We start from the raw sequence: 22,815 nt of genomic DNA, 5'->3' as shown, positions 1-22,815 counted from the left end.
TTAAAAGTGAGAGCAGACCAGGTTAATAATCAGTGCCAGAGCTAAGATCAAAAGGTTCCTACATTAATGCAGTCTTAATGTTTCACCAGAGAGACAAAATGGTGGTGTTGTGACAGGAGGTGATGGATTTCTGTCTGTGAAAAAGCAGGAAACGCTCGTGAACTTTTGGAATTCTGTGTTCATCATACAGGGGAATGCCAAATTCATCCTATAAGTTAAACTCCAGCAAGATTTCTAAATGGGCCTGAAAAGCCTCTCCCCTCTACCTTACTGTGCTCCTGTAGTACAACACGAGTTTTTACTTTGCTCTTGCTCAAACCCACATGAGGTACTGGGACAAGATATAAACAAACACCCGACTTGTCAAATGCATATTTGGTCAAACCCCAATCTGGACGATTAGCAATTCTGTGGTTGCACAAAGCATTGTGGTGAAATCCTGGGTCTGTTCTCTCTCACTGACTTCAACTGCAAAAGCCTTTGCTCTGCCACTTTCACAGGAGCAGCTAATCACTCTCGGTTTCACCCTATTTGAAAGTTTAGAGATTCTGAAACATTTTATCTGAAGACACCAATGGCGTTTAAAGTTAAAGTTTATTCATTAGTCACAAGTAGGCTTACATTAACACTGCAATGAAGTTACTGTGAAAATCCCCAAGTCGCCACACTCCAGCGCCTGTTCGGGTACACTGAGGGAGAATTTAGCGTGGCCAATGCACCTAACCAGCACGTCTTTCGGACTGTGGCAGGGAACCGGAGCACCTGGAGGAACCCCACACAGACACGGGGAGAAGATGCAGGCTCCGCACAGACAGTGACCCGAGTCAGGAATCGAACCCGGGCCCCTGGCGCTGTGAGGCCGCAGTGCTAACCACTGCGCCAGCGTACCGCCCAGATGAAAAAGAGGTTATACCAATCAGGAAGAATGAAGGAGAGACACTGGCGATGAGCTTTCAAATACATCAGTGACTATTTAGTGCTCAGTTTTGATATCTCTCAAACAATCATGTGCCACAGGGAAAAGCCTCAATCATTTTTCTTGCTACCTAAATAAACCAGAGTACGGTTCAGAATCCACAGCAAGAAGGAACTGCAACAGCCACACATAGCCCGCAGCAAGAAACTAAGAGGTTACCCAAAGACCAAAGCTGCAGGGCATCCCTTCAATATTTGGTTTCACTGTGTACCAAACAAGAGCCCAAAAATGTTCAAACCCCTGATGAGTTTATAGTTTCTTTCCCTACTGCCTTAAAGGATCACATTGGAAATTATAAGAAAGTATTTGAAATGTGATAAGAATAGAATACGTGGATCTGTGAATATCTCAGTAATCAGATTAATCTTGGCGTATTATGGTTTGGGTGTAGTGCAAGATTTCCTATCATGTGTTGAGACTGATGAGGGGAAATCAATTGTCAAGTCAGATAAAAGTCCAACAGGATATTGAAGAGTTATTGAGGTGACATGGTAGATTTAGTGCCAGACAGGCAGAGTTATAGATGGATGTGAGGCAATTAGACAGCTCCCAACACACACTATTTCAAAACAGAGTTGAGAAAGTGACTTATCTAGCAAGACATGTTGTTCTAGGGTTGATAACCATTTAAGTTGACACACTAAGAGAACTAAAATCAGGTCTGATGAACCTCCTAATATACCCAACAACTCCAACAAACACCTTCACTAAACATGGACACAAACCAATACACGTTTTCATGCACCCCACAGACCAACCTCAATAAATGCATTTAAAAACACCAAACTAATAAACCCCTTCACATGCCAACCCCAATAAACACCTCCCACACCACATTCACAAATCAATAAACCCTTCATTTACCAAGCCCTGGTAAACAAAGAACAATACAGCACAGGAAACAGGCCCTTCGGCCCTCCAAGCCTGTGCCGCTCCTTGGTCCAACTAGACCAATCGTTTGTATCCCTCCATTCCCAGGCTGCTCATGTGACTATCCAGCTAAGTCTTAAACGATGTCAGCGTGCCTGCCTCCACCACCCTACTTGGCAGTGCATTCCAGGCCCCCACCACCCTCTGTGTAAAAAACATCCCTCTAATATCTGAGTTATACTTCGCCCCTCTCACCTTGAGCCCGTGACCCCTCGTGAATGTCACTTCTGATCTGGGAAAAAGCTTCCCACCGTTCACCCTATCTATCCCCTTCATAATCTTGTACACCTCTATTAGATCTCCCCTCATTCTCCGTCTTTCCAGGGAGAACAACCCCAGTTTACCCAATCTCTCCTTATAGCTAAGACCCTCCATACCAGGCAACATCCTGGTAAACCTTCTCTGCACTCTCTCTAACGCCTCCACGTCCTTCTGGTAGTGCGGCGACCAGAACTGGACGCAGTACTCCAAATGTGGCCTAACCAGCGTTCTATACAGCTGCATCATCAGACTCCAGCTTTTATACTCTATACCCCGTCCTATAAAGGCAAGCATACCATATGCCTTCTTCACCACCTTCTCCACCTGTGTTGCCACCTTCAAGGATTTGTGGACTTGCACACCTAGGTCCCTCTGTGTTTCTATACTCCTGATGACTCTGCCATTTATTGTATAACTCCTCCCTACATTATTTCTTCCAAAATGCATCACTTCGCATTTATCCGGATTAAACTCCATCTGCCACCTCTCTGCCCAATTTTCCAGCCTATCTATATCCTGCTGTATTGCCCGACAATGCTCTTCGCTATCCGCAAGTCCAGCCATCTTCGTGTCATCCGCAAACTTGCTGATTACACCAGTTACACCTTCTTCCAAATCATTTATATATATCACAAATAGCAGAGGTCCCAGTACAGAGCCCTGCAGAACACCACTGGTCACAGACCTCCAGCCGGAAAAAGACCCTTCGACCACTACCCCCTTCACACAGTCCACATACCAACCCCAGTAAACCTCTTTACACAGTCCACATACCAACTCTAGTAAACCCCTTTACACAGCTCACATACCAACCCAAGTAAACCCCCTTACACAGCTCATATACCAACCCCAGTAAACCCCTTTACACAATCCACATACCAAGCCCAATAAACCCCTTCACACAGTCCACATACCAACCCCGGTAAACCCCTTCACACAGTCCACATACCAACTCCAGTAAACCCTTTCACAAACCTCATATACCAACTACAAAAACCTTCTCAAAGAAGTTGTAACTGTCCAGATTTACATGTTACATGAGGCTCTGGTGGATTGTTGGTCCCTGTGCATCTACCCTCAACAAAGGAAGAAAATAAAATTGGGATCAAGCACCAATTTTTGATTTATTATCACCTAGAAAAACTGTGAAGTGTTAATAATGTCTGTTGACTATAAAAGCTGTGTAACTGCTGCAAATTCTAAGCTGTCTAAGAGGTAAACAAACAGCACATAGTCATCTGGGAATCCTCAGTTCCACAGTCTCTGAATCCATGGTGGTGGCAAGGTGGAGGGGGGGGGGGAGAGAGAGAGAGAGAGAGAGAGAGAGAGAGAGAGAGAGAGGAGTGTAGGGGCGGAGGAGGGAGGGGGTTTTGGGTAAGGGGGGGGGAGTGGGGCGGGTGGAGTCATTGTTTTCAGTTGTGAAAAGGTTTACTGGAGTTGGTATGTGGACTGTGTGAAGGGGTTTACCGGGGTTGGTATGTGGACTGTGTGAAGGGGTTTATTGGGCTTGGTATGTGGATTGTGTAAAGGGGTTTACTGGGGTTGGTATGTGAGCTGTGTAAAGGGGTTTACTAGAGTTGGTGGGTTGCATAATACAATTTTCCACTAAAATAAGACAAATAGACTCAGCAAAATGTAGAAAAACATTGACAAGTGGTAACTGCATTAATTGTCATTGGTAATGGTGCTGTACTTCAGGGGTATTTCTAACTTGCTAAGTAAATTACTAAGTAATTATCGTGGGATTTTCAAACAAAGATGCAATAGACCATGACAGATGGAGAAAATGTGTGAGGTGACGGGTTCACATTTTTATCACGACAACCCGATCAATTAATTTGTTGTGCTGAGACTCGGTGGAAGGTGCTGCAGTGTTCTGAGTTTTACCTGGCACAGGTTGGGTCACTGAGTGCGCTGACTGTGAGCCATTAGCTCCGTGATGCAACATAGAGAGAGCACGCCAAGCAGAAGATGCTCAAGTGCACAGCAGGTCATTCATCATCTGAAAGGGAAAGGCAGGCGAATGGTATACATGCGTTCCAAGCTCCTTTCACTTTCAGATGCTGAATGACGGCCGTTTATTGTTTTATTTTGGATCTCCACCACGTGTAGGGTTTTTCCTCATCTCATCTTCTAATACACTTTATTAAAGTGCATTCACCATTGCTTGTACAATAAAACAGTAACCGCACTCCAAGAATTACTTCCTTGGTTGTAAAGTGCTTTGGGAAGCCTGGAGGTTCTGAAAGGTGCTGTATGCATGCAATGTCTTTCTCTCTTATGCTGCCTGTTGGAATATATTTAGCTTTGGCTTTTAGTGCTAAACTTTACAGATGTTGACAAGGAAACTGGTATGCGGAGTATAATTATCCATGAAAGCAGCCATCATTTTGCTCTTTCTAAAACACTGGTTAAACCCACCAGTGAAGGACAGATGCTTCTTCCAGACTGCTCTTGGCGAGTTTGAAGAACATTATGTGATTAGGATCTCATGGGAGCATTTCAATTTAAAATAAGATTCTGAGCTTGAAAGTGAAGTGGAAAGGACAATATGAAGAGATGCAGATGTTCTTGGAGGAGGTAAAACAATGAAGTGAAACAAAAGAGATCATTTCTCCAAAGAGTCTTTTGTAATTATATAAGAGAGCGTGTGTGTGCATGAGTGCATGTATGTATATCATTTATGTGTGTGTATACATTTGTATGTTTGTTATGTTTAATGTGTCTCATTTATAGTCACAGAGCTACTACAAGTAGGAGTTCTTTTAAAGACTTGGCTGTGGCAATCTGCCCATCTGTTTTGGACGGCAGATTTCACAGCACCAGCAGCAAAAGACAAACAGCTGTGGTTTGCATGTCCACATTGATTTGCAGATTGCAATTGCATTTCTGACTTTCATTTTCCAGTAAAGTCCTGAAACCTGGAAAACACATCCAGTAAAATGGCGGCCGACAGAACAGCTGTTTCCAGTTCTACTTTGGTACAGCAGCATCTGAATGTGGGGGAATCAATCACCATCTTCACGTGGCTCTTACAGAGGCAGCAGCGTTGACCAATTTACTTCACACCCTGACAGTATTATAAAGTAAATGTAGCATTGGAGCACGTTTAACTATATAATGTGCCTGAATGGAGTTTTGCCAACAGTATGAACCATACTGCGAAGTGGAGGAGAGGCTGGTAGTACTTTTCCTGTGTTATTTAATGATTTTAATTTGAACTGAGAGTACTGCTCAGACCTCTGTGCACTCGTTAAGTGAAGTTACTGAATTGTACGAGGAAACTGATCTAACATAAGACAACACGTTAACTGATGTGGCTTTATGGGTTATGCCATCATAACTTCCTCAGGATTGGGCAGAGTAATTCAGAAGGTGTCAAGAGCACTGACTGATTAAATAAAAATATTCATGAATACAGCTCAGTTAGCTAAGCCACATGGACCAGAAGATGCTAGGTTCAATTCCACTGAGTGAGTTATTTATAGCAGATCGAGGAGGAACCAAAACATTACCAATAATGAGGGGACACTCAACATCAGAATCACTCACAAGTGAAACAATCACAAGTATCCGTTTCGTTTTTATCATCATCGATGTTGTGGTTGGGGCAATAAATTTGGCACAAAAATCCTGGGTTGGGGATGTGGATATCAGGCCTGCTTTGTGCTCCTGATCACAATTAATTCAGCCAGGGACTGTCTTGGCAGTGATGCCTCCCTACATCAGATCAACTGTTGGCATTCACTGTATGAGCTCAGCCATGGAGAATGGTTCTTTCAGCAAGGTAATGGAGGACTCCTGTAGAATTCCAGCAACAGTTAAAGAGGAGGATGAAATTGGTGAAAATATATATTTTTTTGAACTGCTTTGATGATCCAGAATATGCAACCTCCAGATGGGCGTACCCCAGAGGTAACCCCCTAAAACTGCACTACAGGATGCCTCGGAAGTCCCATAACATCAACTACTCAGTAATTACGCAGGAAGTGTGGACTTCAGATGGGTAATTCCCCTGCTAGTGGAACCCTCTGGAATAATCTCTGACTCTTGAGTTAGAGTGGGAAATTTTGGATGTTTCTGTCTTTCTTACCTGAATAGTTACCCAGGAAAAGTTAGAAGGATTAAAACTGATTCTTACTCTTGGGCAACTATATTACTAACCTCCACCCCCCCCCCCCCCCCCCCCTCTGATGCCTCACTCCAACTGTCCTTCGACTCTCCGACTCATGCCTGATCCCCCAACTATCAAACTATCATCTCCAAGCCCCAACTACCCTCCAATTCAACTACCCCCCCGATTCCCCAACCCGACTCCCCCCCCAATCCAAGTATGCCTCTGACCCCCCCCACCCGACTGCCCTGACCCAATCTTCCGAACCCGCTAACTCTTGAGCCACCTGCCACCCTACCTCTTCACCCATTTACCTGCCACCCGACCCCCTCACCCACCCACCTACCCTTTACATCCTCACCCACTTCCCCACCGCCTCACACACGTACCCAGGAAAAGTTAGAAGGATTAAAACTGATTCTTACTCTTGGGCAACTATATTACTCCTAACCTCCACCGCCCCCCCCCCCCCCCTCCCCCCCACCCCTGATGCCTCACTCCAACTGTCCTTCGACTCTCCGACTCATGCCTGATCCCCCAACTATCAAACTATCATCTCCAAGCCCCAACTACCCTCCAATTCAACTACCCCCCGATTCCCCAACCCGACTCCCCCCCCCAATCCAAGTATGCCTCTGACGTACCCCTCACTTACTTACCCACTTACCTTACACACCTACCTTCTCTCTGTAGCTTCTGCAACTGGCTTTGGGACCGTTAAACTCGCTGTATACCGGATTGGCAGCTCGTGCTGTAGTGTAGGAATGCTGCACTGAGTAAGTTTGGAAGGATCCTCCATTGGAAGATGGGTCCGAAAAATTGTCGGGAGACAAGTAGGTAACTTTGTGTCTGATCTGGGTGGTAAACAGGAGGTCTGACCCAGATTGGAAGTTCTGGGTCATTATGAGGTTTACAGTCCATCTAATTTTGGCCACTCTTCAGTTCCCAACTTCTGCCAATGTCAACATCTTGCTGAGATATTGTTCAATGTGCACCATGTTCTGTGATACCTCGTGTTAATAACCATTGCTCAGCATCAAACTCAGTAAGTGTCGGTGTGATACTTTGCCAAGGGGGCATCATAATAACTGACCTTAATCCAAAAGCAACATTCAACAGGCACTTTCCCTCCAGGAAACATTAGGTAGCAACTAAGAGCAAGATCTTTGGCTTACATTCTCCTCGCTACCTGGGACCAGTCACAGCATTCTGACCACATGAGAGCTAGGTCATCAAAAATCATAGTTTAATACAATGTAGAAGGGGACCATCAAGTCTGTGTCAGCTCTTTCAAAGAGCAATTCAGTTAGTTCCACTTCCTGGCACTTACCCAATATCATGACAACTTTTCTCCTTCAAATATTTACCCAATTTCCTTTGAGGGCTACTGTTGAATCTTCTTACACCACCCTATTAAGCATTGCATTCCAAACCTAACCATTCGCTACGCAAAGAAGTTTTCCCCTCAGGTCACCTCTGCCAATCACCTTGAATCCATGTCCTTTGATTATCAATCCTTTAACTGTTGGAAAGAGTTTCTTTTTATTTACTCCATCAAAACCCCTTCATGATTTTAAACACCCTTATTAAATTACCTCTTAGCCTCCTCTGCCCTGAGGACATTCCTTCTCCAGTCTAGACACTCAACTGTATTATCCCATTCTTGGAACCACTCAAGTCAATCTCCTCTGCACCCTTCCCAAAGCCTTCACATTCTTCCTAAAGTTTGGCACCAAGAGTTGGACACAATTCCCCAACTGGGGACGAACTATTGTTTTACTTGGGAGACTAATTTAAAGTAGAAAGCGAATAACATTGAATTTAAGCTGCTGAAATTTCAAATTTGTTTCTACAAATATGTGGACACAGAATTCCAATCATATCCCAAGAAGAATCAAATGCTCTGAATTTTAAATATACAAGGCTTGGACAGCGGTAGAGGCACTGCTGGGGTTGGAAGGGAGGAGACAAATTTAAGATAACAAAAAAGGAAATGGTCATTAAAGCTTAATATCTGTAGTGAGGCCCAGAAATGAGCTTTCAATGTGGTAGAAATGAATTATTGAGGAGTGGGATAGCAGTCAATTAAATTGGAAGGAAAACATTTCATCTTTTTATTAATTCAAATCTCTAGGGCTTTAAAAGAGGAGTAATTAGATATGCATAGAATCCAATAACTTTTTTTTTTACAATTTAACAGAACATTAAGCAACATTAAGTTGTGAGGAGCTGTGTAACTTAGATTAGAAGATGAAAGTACATCTGAAGTAATCTGGTCATTAGATGAGTTCCCAGTAGATGTAATTAATAATTTGGAAAATATTCAACGTAAATCGCCTCCATTGTTAAGGGTGTAAAAATATAATCTTACAAAAGCATCTGCAATCACATGGAAACATCTTTTAGGGAAATGATGGTTCCCATAACCATTTCCTTGAACATTTGTTCCTGTTGAGTGTATAAGTAACATCTGGGTTTTCAGGCTTTAAGCTCCTGTATACACTGCTTCCCTTGGTAGAGAAGAAAAGGCTCAAGTGATGAGTATAATGAAATGAATATTAAAGGCTAGCTGATACTTTTGGATTTTATTTTTTCATCATTTTGAATGTATTTTGGTACCTTAAGTGTGAAGCACCATTTCCAGAAAAGCCAAGAACCTTTATCCAGGTCTTTGTGGAATAGGTTAGGAGCCAAATGAGAGGAATTCAGTTGTGATAATAAATAGTAATGCTCATTTTGCATCTCCCTCCCATCCACCGCTCTTTTAACACCTGCTTGAGTGGGAGCTTGTCTCATGAGGATTTTGTACCTGGCTGGTAGTCAATCCTGCCAGTGCACCAATCACTCTTCTTCATAACTAAATGGAACAAAGATAGGATGCTGGAATCCGATAGTTGTGGGACCCTGTAGTCACTTGCAGGAGCTAGCTCCTTGAGGGAAAGCTGCTGGCTGTACGACAAAGTTACCCCCAACAGCCTTACCCATTAACTCCAGGGTCCCAATGGTTTGGAAAGCTCTACAGAATTATTGATTCCATAACTGCAGAAGGCAGGCAGAGCTTTGTGGATAAATGGAGACTTAGGTCAGTGAGCCTTTTCTGCACCGCCAGGGATTTTGACATGTACCCACCACCAGACTGTCAGACACTTGATGCATACCCAAAAATAGTCTGGCAGGAACACAGACATATACCCACCACCAGACAGCAGACACCTAATATATACTCACAAATAGCATGGCAAGATTCAGATATATTCCCACCACCAGAGTGCCAGACATCTGATGGACACCTGAAAATACTCTACAAAATTCAGACATGTATCCACCACCAGACATGTAGCACCCAACAATATTGAAATACATAACTGGACTGTCAGAATTCAGCACACACCTTTAAATTGTCCAACGTTGATTGCAAAAACACAAGATCTTTATACACAAATACGTTACACCAAACAGTTTGGGAGTGATTTGGATTATTATCTGGGACCTCCCTTTCCCCAGACAGCCAACATTTCAAGTACAAATCCACCACCACCAGGAAAAGAGGGAAAACAAACCCTCGGTCACAAAAAAAACATGACCGAGATTCAAAATAAGGCAATAAAAATACCCTTACCTTATCATGATGGAGAAAGCCATGATGTGGAGTTGCCGGCGTTGGACTGGGGTAGGCACACAAGTAGTCTCACAACACCAGGTTAAAGTCCAACAGGTTTATTTGCTGGCACGAGCTTTCGGAGCATTGCCCCTTCATCAGGTGATGAAGTATGATGAAGGGGCAACTCACCTGATGAAGGGGCAACACTCTGAAAGCTTGTGCTACCAAATAAACCTGTTGGGACTTTAACCTGGTGTTGTGAGACTACTTATTATGAAGGAGAAAAACATTCAGTGCAATACTGCCTGTACAGGTGAGCAGTAATCTCAAATGGGTACCATCTAACTTTCCTTCCTCTATCTTGTAAAGATGTAGCACCATTTGAATCTTAATTTTTCATAGATTTATATGAAAAGGCTAATTTGGAACAGGTTCCATACTTACATTTGAGTACAAGAAATTAATTTAAAATATGTAGAACTGAAAAAATTTTTTTTGATGCAAACTTTGAAATTAGAATCCTTATTTAAATCAGTTCTTTGTTTCAAATGCATATTGTATGTAGTAGTAAACCAGACACTTTATATGATGACGCAATTCCTTTTACAGTGCTAGGTTCTAAAACTACTTAATAGTGCAAAACTGGTATTTTTATTCTCTTCCATTAAAGCTGCGACAAGATCAATCTACATTAATAGGGACAAGGGTATAGCATTACTGAGATATGCCACCCTGTACCCTTGATAATGCCAACTTGCAGGGAGCTCAGCTGGTCATTCTATGTTGCTACCATTCCAGTCTTCTGATGTTCTAGAAAGTACCTTAAATCCTGTACAGATTAAAAGTGCCATCAGCACACCACTTGTGAAATCCAGGTAGATTACAAGGTCCACGGATGGTGAGCTGCTGACTGGCACCAGCATCAGCTTGTAGGTTGCTGCAAGCATAAAATGATGATGCAACTCATCCCAAATCTGAAAGCCAAGCTAAAAGGGAATGAGACAAAACGAGCGATTGAGCCCAGTTGTATTTCTGGTGTCAGTGAACTTGACTCTCTCTGCTTGCTGTTAGTAACAGACCCAGCAATGATCTTTCGACACTATTGACAATCATATGTGTCACATCCTGACAACTCAGAGGCTAACATCATTGACTCTGTTAAGAGTCAGTCTTGTAAAAAGAATACTGAGCAAGTAGGAGCTAGGATGGTGGTGGTGGAGAACATGATTTTAATTCCTTAAATCCAATACAGGACATCTGTTCCTGAATGATAATACTGAAAATATGAGTGATAGGAAAGAGAGAGAAACTTCCTGAGGTTAGATCCATGCTAGTTTTCCAGTGGATCAATGTTTTCATGTCTCTGGAAGTGGGAAGGAAACAGAAACGGAACCAACAATTGACAAACATAGAATGGGGTGTGCATACGTCCTGGTGATGTATGTGGCTGATATCTGGCAGTCCATTTATTTATTTTTGTTGGGATGGGGCAGAGCTTGGGAAACAACTATGTAACAGCGCTGACCTGAGTTATCATAGTGCTTCAATTTGACAAATACTTCAACATTTACATCTCGTTAAAACCCTCAGTGGACAATCCGACTGAGCGAAAACATTGGAAACAGGCAGCAGTCAAACACAATTAGCACTTACATTAAAAAGGAAAGAAGTAAACAATGTAACAGAAAGCCCAGAGACGCAACACAAATGGAGTAAACCAGTGTGAGTTAACATGCAAATGCAGCCATGCAGCAGCAAACCCAAGGGGCAGATAGGTAAAGAGCAGCTCCAGCATCAGCACCAGACTCAGCCACACCTCCGTCTACTGCTCTAATCCTCGGTCTCATTGCTCTAGTGCATTAAAGGCATAATTCTCCTTCGAGAAAGTGCTGCTGCTGTCCTGTGGTAAAGTCTCTTAAAGAATGCAACAGTTTTAGACATTTCAGAAAGTGGGTGCAGAAGAAACCTTAGTATATTTTGCTACTTTTGTCAGTCTGCACTAGTGGCTTCCTGCTAGGCTGCATTGGATTCAGAGCAATGCAATTCCATAATCTGATGGCAGGCTTTATTTTTTCTAACTCTCATCACTGAAGGTTTATGAATAATGACAGCTAACAAACGGCGAGCTATCTTAATTGGTGTTTAGACATTCTGTTGCTGCGCAAAATGAATGTTTATGTTGAGTGCTATGTTGATACGGTAAAATTAGAAAGTTGGAAAATAAGTTGTTTATAAAATGTCACTTTGCATCAACTTCCTTCACATTACAAAAAAAAAAGTTGCAATTATACGAAAGACAAGAACTGTAGCCAGCTATCGGGGCTGAGGCCAGAAGCCACACTTGCCAGCTGTGGTTTAAGACATTGCATGACTGGAAATTACTACCACATGGTCTTATCTCCTGGGCAGGGAGTCTGAACGTTCTGACAATTTGTTCTCTGAACATAAGCCTCCAAATGAAAACCAAAATGTTGGCCAAACATAACATATCGTCAATCTTCTTCTGCTAATGGGGAAATGAGACAAAAAACAAAGGACACTGACTTCCAGAGTGTTTCCCAGCTATATAAGCACTGATGCAAAGTCCAAGTGACTAAAGGTCTTATAAACTTTACACCAAACATAAATTGAGAACTTTTTCCACAGAAGTTACCTCCACCAGGCAGTTTGTGTGCTGATGAAAGAGCTGGTTTTCAATTAGGGTGGGATAATTAAGGTGGGGTCGAAAATCTGAGGGAATTCACAAAAGACAAAAATTAGCAGAAGCAACAAACAGTGACTATCTAAAAGCAAAAAAAAATGCCCGCTCAGTCAAGCAGGCTGCTGACAGATTGTAAAGCAAGCCAAAAGCATTTAAGGATCTGAAGGGCTGGGAGTTGAGGCCTTCAGAGTTTTGGAGGGGGAAGGGGAAGGGAAGGGAAGGGACGCAGGGATTTGACTGAAGATTAGGGCCGAGGATTTAGACCACACAGTATCACTGAGCTGAACGCTGGTGACAGACGAGCCTCTGGCAAGCTCTCGTGAAATGGTTTCCATGGAAGAGTCACATGGATTTTAATGAAACATGGAAAGTACAAAAGCTTCACGCAGAAAATAAGGATGAGAATATCAGAGTGATGGAAGAACTGACTAAAAGACCAGATTAGATATTCTTTAAAATGGAAATTTAGAAATTAATGATGCAATGTAAATATGAAAATTAAACAATGATGTTATCCTTTTTTGGAGGGGGGGAATGCCAAAACAAGGTAGCTGGAATAGTCTGGCTGCCATGCTTTTCTTCAACCTTATGTGCTGTAGACTAATAAAACAACAGGAATTCTTGTTTTGAGGCACTAACAAAAAAAAAGTTAACAAAGGTGACATGTGCCTTATCAGAGCCAAAGGTCTCCAATGACAGTGTGACAATCCTAGCAGTAACATCTGACATCACAGTGCAAACAAAATATTAAATCTCTGTGGGTCAGAGGTCACCACAAGCACGCCTTGTCCAGTTTGACTTACTTTCTGCCTCGTGTCGCATTAAAAGTCCCTCCGTATTTCTTCCGATTAAGGATGAGAGCAGCAATTTCTGGTACGTATCGAGCAAACATTGCCTACATGCATGAAACAGAAAAAGAAAATGGCATGCAGAGAGTGTTCTACTGCATCAGAGGCAGCAGAGGCGCATGGGATACTTACTTTCTTCCATTAACCGCACTATAGGTACCACCATATTTCTTGCGGTTTCCTATTAATTCTATGATTTCAGGGACGTAGCTCGCAAACATGGCCTAAGAAGAAGATAGGAGACAGAAGAATAGACTAAAAAGAGAGGCCAAAGAGGGGGGTGGGATGCTGTGCTCTAAGGTTCAGAAGATGTTCTTAAGATCTGAAACCATGAAAGAATTAGTCAGATCTGTAAAGAAGATCTCAGCTCTGCTCAAACTAGAACTCACAAAGCAAAAAGGCTCAAGGAAAGGGTTCTTTTTCGTAAGAATCTAAAGGAATTGGAGTTGTTTTGAAATTATGTTGCGAGAATATTTTCATCTACTCAGGAGATGTTTCTCTAACAGAACAGTAAAGGCAACAAATAAACTGTAGTCTCTAAAAGAACGAAATGAGGCCAAAGGCTCAGAAGAGCTTGCACCAGTTTAGTTTGTGAGTTTTAGGAAATTTTTCAATGAAAATAATTGGACCAAAATCATGTTTTTGAAGAAAAATAAAAATGTTAAAAAAAAGTCAGAGCTGATCATGTAACAGCCAAACAAGTCCAAAAGGTCTGCTCGCAAGATTAACATTGAAGGAAAAAAAATGCAAAAGTAGTCAAGAGAAAATTTCTATCTGCCATGTTTCGTGCAACAAACACTTTGCTTGTGGTAGGTTGCATCTGAGAGCTGTGTCTGGATGAGTTTCTGAATGATTTACGTTGGGATCCACCTAGAGCCACCTCACAGTTACTCTGGCTTGTCTATGGCGAGCTATTCTCAATTGTAAACTCAAACTTCAAGCTTTAGTTTTGGCCATCCAACATTCGTTATCAGCAAGGGTGCTAAGCTGTATGTAAAAGAGACAGCAGGATCTTCTCAACATACACTGAGCTCTCAAATGGTGCATTTGGTTCATTCTCATGAACGTGTTTAGTTCAAAATTATATTTTGAAACGTATTTTCAGCATAAATTAATTAAACCGAAATCCAGTAGCACTTACGATACAAATAAAAATATGCTGACTCAAGTGGAAACTCTAGCTGGTTGTCTTCCTCCCACCCCCAGAGGAATTGAAACTAACCATAGCACCATTATAACAGTTCTTAGTCAGCACATATCAACTCCAGAAGCTCCACCTGTAGGCTGATTTTACTAATTGAGGCATCAAAACAGGAGAGGGAACCTCATTGAAATGCTATCACCGCGGACTGTGAGAAAGCATAATTATGGGCATTAGTTTCCTCTCATGACCTTGAACGCCCATTCAAAAGAAATTATCATGGGACGCAGGCTTTGCTGGCTACACCAACATTCATTGCCCATCCCTAACTGCCCTTGAGAAAGTATAACCATTGCAGTCCGTGTGGTGTAGGTACACCCACAGTGCTATTAGGGCACGAGTTCCAGGATTCTAGCCCAACAGCAGTGAAGGAACAGTGAGATATTTCCAAGTCAGGATGGTGTATGGCTTGGAAGGGAACATCCAGGCGCTGGTTTTCCCAGGTATCTGTTTCCCTCCCTTGTCCTTCCAAATGGTAGTGGTCATGGGTTTGGAAGGTGCTGCCTGAGGAGCCTTGGTGAGTTTTTCCATCTTGTAGATGGCACACACTGCTGCCACTGTTCGTCGGTGGTAGAGGGAGTGAATGCTTGTGGGTGGGCTGGGTGCTAATCAAGCGGGCTGCTTTTCCCTGGATGGTGTCAAGCTTCTTGAGTGTTGCTGGAACTACACTCATCCAAGCAAGTGCAGAGTACTCCATCACACGCTTGACTTGTGCCTTGTCGATGGTGGACAGGGTTTGAGGAGTCAGGAGATAAGTTACTTGCCACAGACTCCTGAACTCCGACTTGCTCTTGTAGACACAGTATTTATATGGCTAGACCAATTCAGTTTCTAATGTTGATCATGGGGTAGTTAGCAATGGTAATGCCACTGAATGTCAGGGGATGATTAAATTCTCTTTTGTTGGGATGGTCATTGCCTGGCACTTGTGCGGTGCAAAATTTACTTGCCATTCGTTGGCCCAAGCCTGGATATTGCCCATGTCTTGTTGAATTTGGACACGGACTGTTACAGTATCTGAGAAGTCACAAACGATGTTGAACATTGTGTAACCATCAGCAAACATCCCCACTTCTGACCTTACGATAGATGGAAGGTCAATAATGAAGCAGTTCAAGATGGTTGGATCTAGGACATTTCCTTGAGGAACTACTGCAGAGATGTCCTGGAGCTCAGATAATTGACCTCCAACTACCACAACCATCTTCTTTTGTGCCAGGTATGAGTTCAACCAGGACAGAGTCCCCATCCTCTACCCTTTGACTCTCACTGACTCCAGTTTTACTTGGGGCTCCTTATTGCCACACTTGTAGTCAAGGGTAGTTACTTTCATCCCATCTTATTTTGACAGAGAAGTTAACAATGACCAGGACTGAGTCAATAAGAAGGTCTCTTCTCTGGACACCACGTCTGTATTTTCAAACCCGCGACTAAGGGCATGCTTTACTGGACAGCAGTGATTGCTCTGCTCCAGAGATACCCGACACCAGACTCCCAAAACAACTGCTCAACTTGGACCTCGATCAAGGCAGGAGACTCCCAGGTGGGCAACAGAAACGCTTTAGAGACATCCTTAAAGCATCCCTGAAGAGAGATCAAATATCCCTGCTGACTCATGGGAGTTCCTGGCTTGTGACCAACCAAAAAGGAGAACGTTCAGTCGGAATGGCACGGAACACATTGAGACTTTGGTGGGAACATGCAGAGATGGAGTTGAGGCACTGGCGAGAGTGCACTAACCTCCCAACAACTGATCTACCTTAGCATCCAAGCACCACCTGCCCCGCATGTGCCAGAGTCTGCATATTGTGCACTGGAGCACCCATCTCAAATCCCATTGAACCGCAGTAGAAGCAAGTCATCCTCGATCCCAAGGAATTTGCTAAGAAGATTACTTTTATTGAAACGTCCTTTTAAATGTGGGCGCAAATGGCAAACAAGGATGAATTATTTCACATAAGCAGTGACTGAATTGAATATGTTACAGAGGGTGCATATTTGATAAGAAATTCTGTTAAACCAGTATGTTAAGAAGACCTGCATTATGAATCATCACCTCACTGGATTTGAATGCCTCAGTTGTGCACTTCAAGTTAAATTAGTGAGCCTCTTAGTTGGTCTTTAAAGATTTTGGATTCCATAGCCTGATGGCTATGGCACAACATCGTGGGCCGAAGGGCCTGTTCTGTGCTGTACTGTTCTATGTTCTAGCCTGGACAATGGCTTGTTTACACCAGTGAATGAATGCTGACTATCCTCTATGCTATATTCAAGAAGGTGTCAAAATTGTTTCTGACATTGAAATGTCAGTGATGAAAGCGTTCACCTGTTTATATCACCCTGAGCAATTTTTGAAATCACATCAGTGATGGTTACTAATAAATTTGACATGTTCTCATCCAGGGGTACAGGCTTTACAGTGCAGCCTATAACCACATGTTTGTTAGCAGTTGGAGAGGGACACAGAGGGGTAGGACTCCTGAAACCGCACTAAAAAATCTAAAACAACACTTTATTAAAAGGAGCAAATCACACAGAAGGGATTATGGTCGCTGGCATATGTAGAAAATTATTAAACAAAACAAAAACAGCTCAAAACACCAACCTGGAACTATGACATAAAGCAAGACAAATGTTTGTATTCTACTTTATCTACGTCACTGAAACTTTTTCATAGAACTGGTTTTAAAATGAGTAACAGCTAAAATTCCACTAATTTTCACCAGCTCATTTTAAAAACACAAAAGATTGAAAACACATTTTGATTGTATATAATCCCGGTTACACAAAAAAAATCATTTCTATTAGCATTTCTGAACAGTCTCATCAAGTTAAAAGGCAACTTTACCCTGCTTAAAAAAAACCCAAAGCAAATGGTTTAGTGTGGTTCAATTTAGCTCAGAATCGAGCCCTAAATTGGAGACTCTTGACTCTCTACCTGCTACATGGAGCCCTACGCAGAACAGATTTGGGCAGTGTCAACTTTTCACTGTCTGGATACTGGTTATGCTGATCAAAACTGCCCATAAATCAGGGCAAGAAAGGCATTAAAGCCAGCTGCCTCACTTAGGTCACAAAGATAGCAGTTGTGTGGAAAAATAGGAGGCATTCCCTGCAGCCCTTTTCCCAGATTCGAGCTCCGGCATTGTCGAATAATATGGTCATGGCAATAAAGTCATTTCCATATTTCATGAAAACGAAGTCACAATCCAAAACAGACAGCAACACGGGATGAAAATTAGTGATGGTTTTGGATGCTTTCCACAGCGTGGGCATCAATTTAGTGGAAGTCAAATTTACATTTATACCTAACTTTTTATGGTTTTTAATTACTTAAAATGAGCAGCACAAGCAGATGATGAGCTGTGGGATATGATCTATATCCCACTCAGCTGGTAATCATAACTCACTTGTAATTGTTAGCTGTGAGTTGTCAGGCCATTCTGCTATAGGAAATAAATCGTATTTCACAGCTCAACACATATCTTTGATTTACGTTACACCTGGCTATACTATAGCCAAGCTTGGAATGCTTAATGACAACCCAGGGTGCTTAAAGTGGAAAATGTTTCACTGCCAGCACTGATATTCACCCATCTTAATGAACATTAAAATTCACCATTTTCTTTTACATCTCAAGTAGTAAATGTTTATAATTGGCTCTCCGATAAAATCCTCAGTCATAGAATCATAGAATCCCTACAGTACAGAAGGAGGCCATTCGGCCCATCGATCTCCTCTGAGCTTCTTACTGATGGGCTGTGTAGAGATCCAATTTAATATTACAGGCAGTAGCATTCCCAAATCTTACAGGTCAGAAAATGTGACAAATTGTATGGGAGATTGCACACGCCATTGGAAAAATTAAGTATAATTGTTCAATCTGTCCAAGTTCAGGAGGAAACTGAAAGAATAAAATGGATAAAATTGGGTTTATTCTGGGTAGTCTGTCCCTACCCCCCAGACTTGTGTTCTTTCCATTCGTAGTGGCTGCACAAATGAGTGCAAGCTCAAAAGGGAGACTGCAAATGAACTCTATCTACAGAGTCCGCCCGAGAGATAATGAAGTGGGTGATATGAGGCGTAACTAAGGTTTCCAGAGGTAGAGGGCTTTACTTGCAGGAGGAGGGGAGCAGTTTCATTAGTGTTACTTTAAAATAATTTACACCAATAATAGTTTGGAGGCAGTGGGAGTAGAGTGAGGCTGATATTTTTTAATTGAAAATATCCCAGTGGATCATCCATGCTGTTGCTCACTGTTGTCAGATGTTAAAACCAGGATGGACATCAATCGCCAGCATTTTTCCCTGTATGGGCTCTGGGTATTTTCTGGGTTTTTTAAAAATTCCTCTCTCAGGTGATTATATGGCCCAGAGGGTGGGTAGGAGGGAAGGAGTGGTTCATTCATGATGTTCCAATGATCATGCTGCTGGGTAGACTAGAGGGACAAGCTGGTCTTTCCCTGCCAGTCAGTCTTGTCGGTTATTTTATTAAGGCAGGAGCATGGCACAGTGTATTATTCTGCTGCTAAACTGGAGCAGTGTGCAATCAGTCCCTCCTTTTTACGGCTGCATAGTCTAACTGCTGTGTAGACACCTTGAAGCTAATTGGAAGGCAATTGTTCTTGGAGGACCCAGAAATAAATGGCAGCATGCTCTTTGGAGCTACAGATATAATTCTAGCAGAATATTTCAAACAACAGAATAATATTAAGAAATAAAATATAAAACAATCAACAGGAATAGCCTGTCTGCCAGTTAGGAAGCCTGCTTCGCTGCTGTGCTGACTGTTGTCAACAGTGGGGAAGCTTGCATGCTTAAACTTTAATATATCCACTCAGCAAAACTGCATGAAAAAGAATTAATGGCATCCCCTGCTGTTGAATAAAATACAGTCTTTCAACATACTGGACTGCTTTATGGTGCAGCTGCACAGAATTGGCTGAGGGGCTTCTTGTTTTGCAGTAAATTATATTTTTTTTAAAAAAAATTTCTAAAAAGTCTCCAAGAGGGTAGAGTTGCCTTTGAACTAACTTACTAATGAGTCAACATGCTATCCCCTCCCTCCACTTCACAATTAACTTGCTTTCTCCGAGACCACAATACTTAAAGCTATTGTTTGGAATTTCTGTGATGTTTTATTTTATATTTAGATGCTTCAGTGGGGTCATTGTCATGTTAACAAAGCCATCATCTGAAGCTTGCCATTTTTCAATTCAGAAACAGCAGCACAATCTCAGTTTATAAAGTAAAGCATTTCTTGTTCCAGTTTTAAAATTAAATTGCTATGTATTATAATTTGAGAACACAGCAGATTAGGTAGTTGTCTAGTATTAAGGTTTCCTTAATCTTAAAAGACTATCACAGAATTCCAGTGCAAGACAAGCACTTAAAAGAAAATGTCTGATAACATATAGTTTAAGCATTAAAAACACCCTGGGGATGAATAGCTCTGGCTGCCTTCGCAGAGTCAACATATGGCAAGGACAGTGGGGTGCGAACATTAATGGTCCTAATCTTCCTCAGTCACAAAACATAATTCAGTGAACCCCCGCTGCTTTGCCTCTATGTTGCCCAGAAACTGTTTGCAAACCTGCCAATGAATTGGTAAAAATAAAGGCCTCTTCTTCAATCAAAACAGTGGAAATGTAATCAGCACCAGGAGCACTTGTACCAGGAGTGACTCTTCTGGGGTCGATCAAGCGATGGCTGGTGCTGGTAAGTACAGCTGCGTATGGTCATGGGTCTGCACAATTGGGATGGAAACCTGCCACACCGTACACAGTCAGAAAGTGCGTGTGGCTCTGAGAGGCTATGTGCCTGGCATTACCAAGCTAAGGATGCCTAAATTGCATATAAATTAGCCAATTGTCCAATGTTAAGCTTTCAAGGCCTTACCAGCATTGCGTTTATATTATTAAATGGCTGCTGGTTGGTGGGCCTTTCAGCTATGTTCGGCTGTCTGTTTAAAGGGAACCCTGCTTGGCAACTGTAGCTCGTTGTAAACAGATCCCATGATTTCTCCACTTTGCTGTTCCCTTTGCTTTTGCTGCAGAAGTTATTGAAGCTTCTTAAAGCTGCACTCCTTCTCCTTTTGTGTGTGTTTCCAAGAGAAGTTGCCAAACCTAAAGAAGATCGAAACGTTCAAAGGAAAGGTCATCAGCTAGAAACATTAAATCTGTTTCCCTCCTTACGGATGCTGCCTAACCTGCTGACCACTGCCAGCATTTCAGATCTCAGTATTTTGCTTTTACCTAAATGTATCCCACTGGATATCTTTATTCACCCGCAGGTTATGGAGATGTGGAAGCAGCATAAAGAGCAGTTGTCTATACACTTTAGAAGCGGAAGACAAGCGTATTATTATACTGCCGGCTGGGTATTACGATCAAGGCAATGTACAAGGCTTGAGCACCCGAGAAGTTGAAGAGTCACTAGTGAGGCAGTGACAGAACTGAGTCATCTCCTTCAGCCAAGCACTGAAGTCAGTCTGATGACAGGGGCAGTTCACAAAGGCTGATCTTTCCAATCAACAGAAGCTACTTGTGAAACGTCATGATCTGTAGTGTATGAATGCACTCTTCAGGTAATAGACACGTTGCTTGTTCAAGCCACAGGTTTCAGTAATTTCTCCATGGAAGCCAGCCAAGAGCACTTTTACCATCTGGCTCAATTCCCCAAAGTGCCAGATATTATTGGTGGCGCATGCATGTCCTTTGCCTCCAAGTCATTCCATTTTGGATATAAAGGGGCTCTATTCCAGGCCCATATAGCTGGTTTGTGATTATGAGAATGCATCTAGTATTTTCCATTGAGATGTCCTTGGACGTGGCTTGATCAGACGTGACTTGTGTACATATCGAGCTTTCGGTGGAGCAAATTGCCCAGATGTTAAAACTGATTGGGGGAAGGTGAGGTGGGGGTGGTAGGAAATCTTTTAGTAAGGCCTGATTTCTACGTTCTGCTGGCCCTTACAAACTTTCTTCTACACAACAAATTACGGAAGAAACTAGCACCAACCAGTGGCTGAAAGATGCCCTAAGTGGGATCGAGTAGATATTTGCAGAAACATTCAGCAGGAGTCTTAATGTTTCAAAAGGCTATCTTTCTAGTTAAGTGTCTGAGCCATCCAAGATGCAACAGTCTGCTGTATGTTTTGCAATACCCTGCCAAAAATCTGGCTTTTCACCTTTGCCCTGAACCTTGCACCAAGATCCATGATATCACTTTTAATCTATCCCATCCCAAATGCGCTCTCACAATACATTAGTACACTAGTTTAGAAAAATGTAATTCATCATGACAATGTAAGATGCAGGAGTTCCGCATATTAATTCCATACAGCGAAATCTTTGCTTCAGGGGCTGGCAACTGGAGTTGGGACGGGTTTCTGGGTTTTGCAACTGTTTCTAAGAGGATGGAAGAGTCACTCTGAACAGGATGGAGAGAGGGAGAGACAGGGAATTCCTCTACAGCACAGCCTTTGGCTGGAAGCACAGCCTGCCTGCTACGGAATACTCACCTCCAGGTAGTGAAACAGCCTATAATGTTGGGATACTGCAGGCCAACAGGAAAATCTCAGTCCACCTGATTCAGCTGCTCTTCACAAGGCTTTTAACAAGCCTAGCCTTGTGGGGCCCTGAACACTGCCTCCCCTAAATGGCTGGGCCTGGAACGTGGTTGGGAAACCAGCACACCAGCCGGTGCTGGAAAATTCTGTCCTGTGTCTGAGTTTAAGACTATGTGAAAGGAGGCCATGGATGAGTAAAAGTCTCCACAGGTTTCTGTCGCTGAGCCAGGCAGTCATATCACATTGCACAGAGATGTGTTGCAGACATTTTCACAGATATCCCCAAACTTAGAAGACAGCTTGGAGCACCCAAACAGTTGCTTGAAATGTGTTAGTGAGCCATCAAACTGCATTCCTGACTTCCAGCTTTCTCCCATAAGATGTAGGAGCAGAGGTAAGCCATTCGGCCCATCGAGTCTGCTCTGCAATTCGATGAGATCAAGACTTTTGTGATAATCCTCAACTCCATTTTTACACCTTTCCCCCACAACCCTCGATTCCCTCAGTGATTAAAAATCTATCTCAGCCTTGAACATACTTAACGACCCAGCCTCTACAGCCCTCTGCGGTAACGAATTCCACAGATTCACTACCCTCAGAGAAGAAATGTCTCC

General features: G+C 42.6%; 1 protein-coding gene across 3 annotated transcripts in view; it reads right to left on the bottom strand.

The window, feature by feature from the left end:
• Nucleotides 1-22,815, bottom strand: part of LOC144480253 (calcium-activated potassium channel subunit alpha-1) — a 797,282-nt gene that overhangs the window by 203,388 nt on the left and 571,079 nt on the right. For all 3 annotated transcript variants that reach the window (XM_078199542.1, XM_078199543.1, XM_078199544.1), the window contains exon 9: nt 13,564-13,655. In XM_078199542.1, the coding sequence (XP_078055668.1) occupies nt 13,564-13,655 (92 nt within the window). The remainder of the gene's footprint in view (nt 1-13,563; nt 13,656-22,815) is intronic.

Source organism: Mustelus asterias, chromosome 28, assembly GCF_964213995.1.
Source record: "Mustelus asterias chromosome 28, sMusAst1.hap1.1, whole genome shotgun sequence".
NCBI lineage: Eukaryota > Metazoa > Chordata > Chondrichthyes > Carcharhiniformes > Triakidae > Mustelus > Mustelus asterias.
The sequence above is the reverse complement of the archived record's forward strand: the minus strand, read 5'-3'. Positions and strand labels throughout refer to the sequence as shown.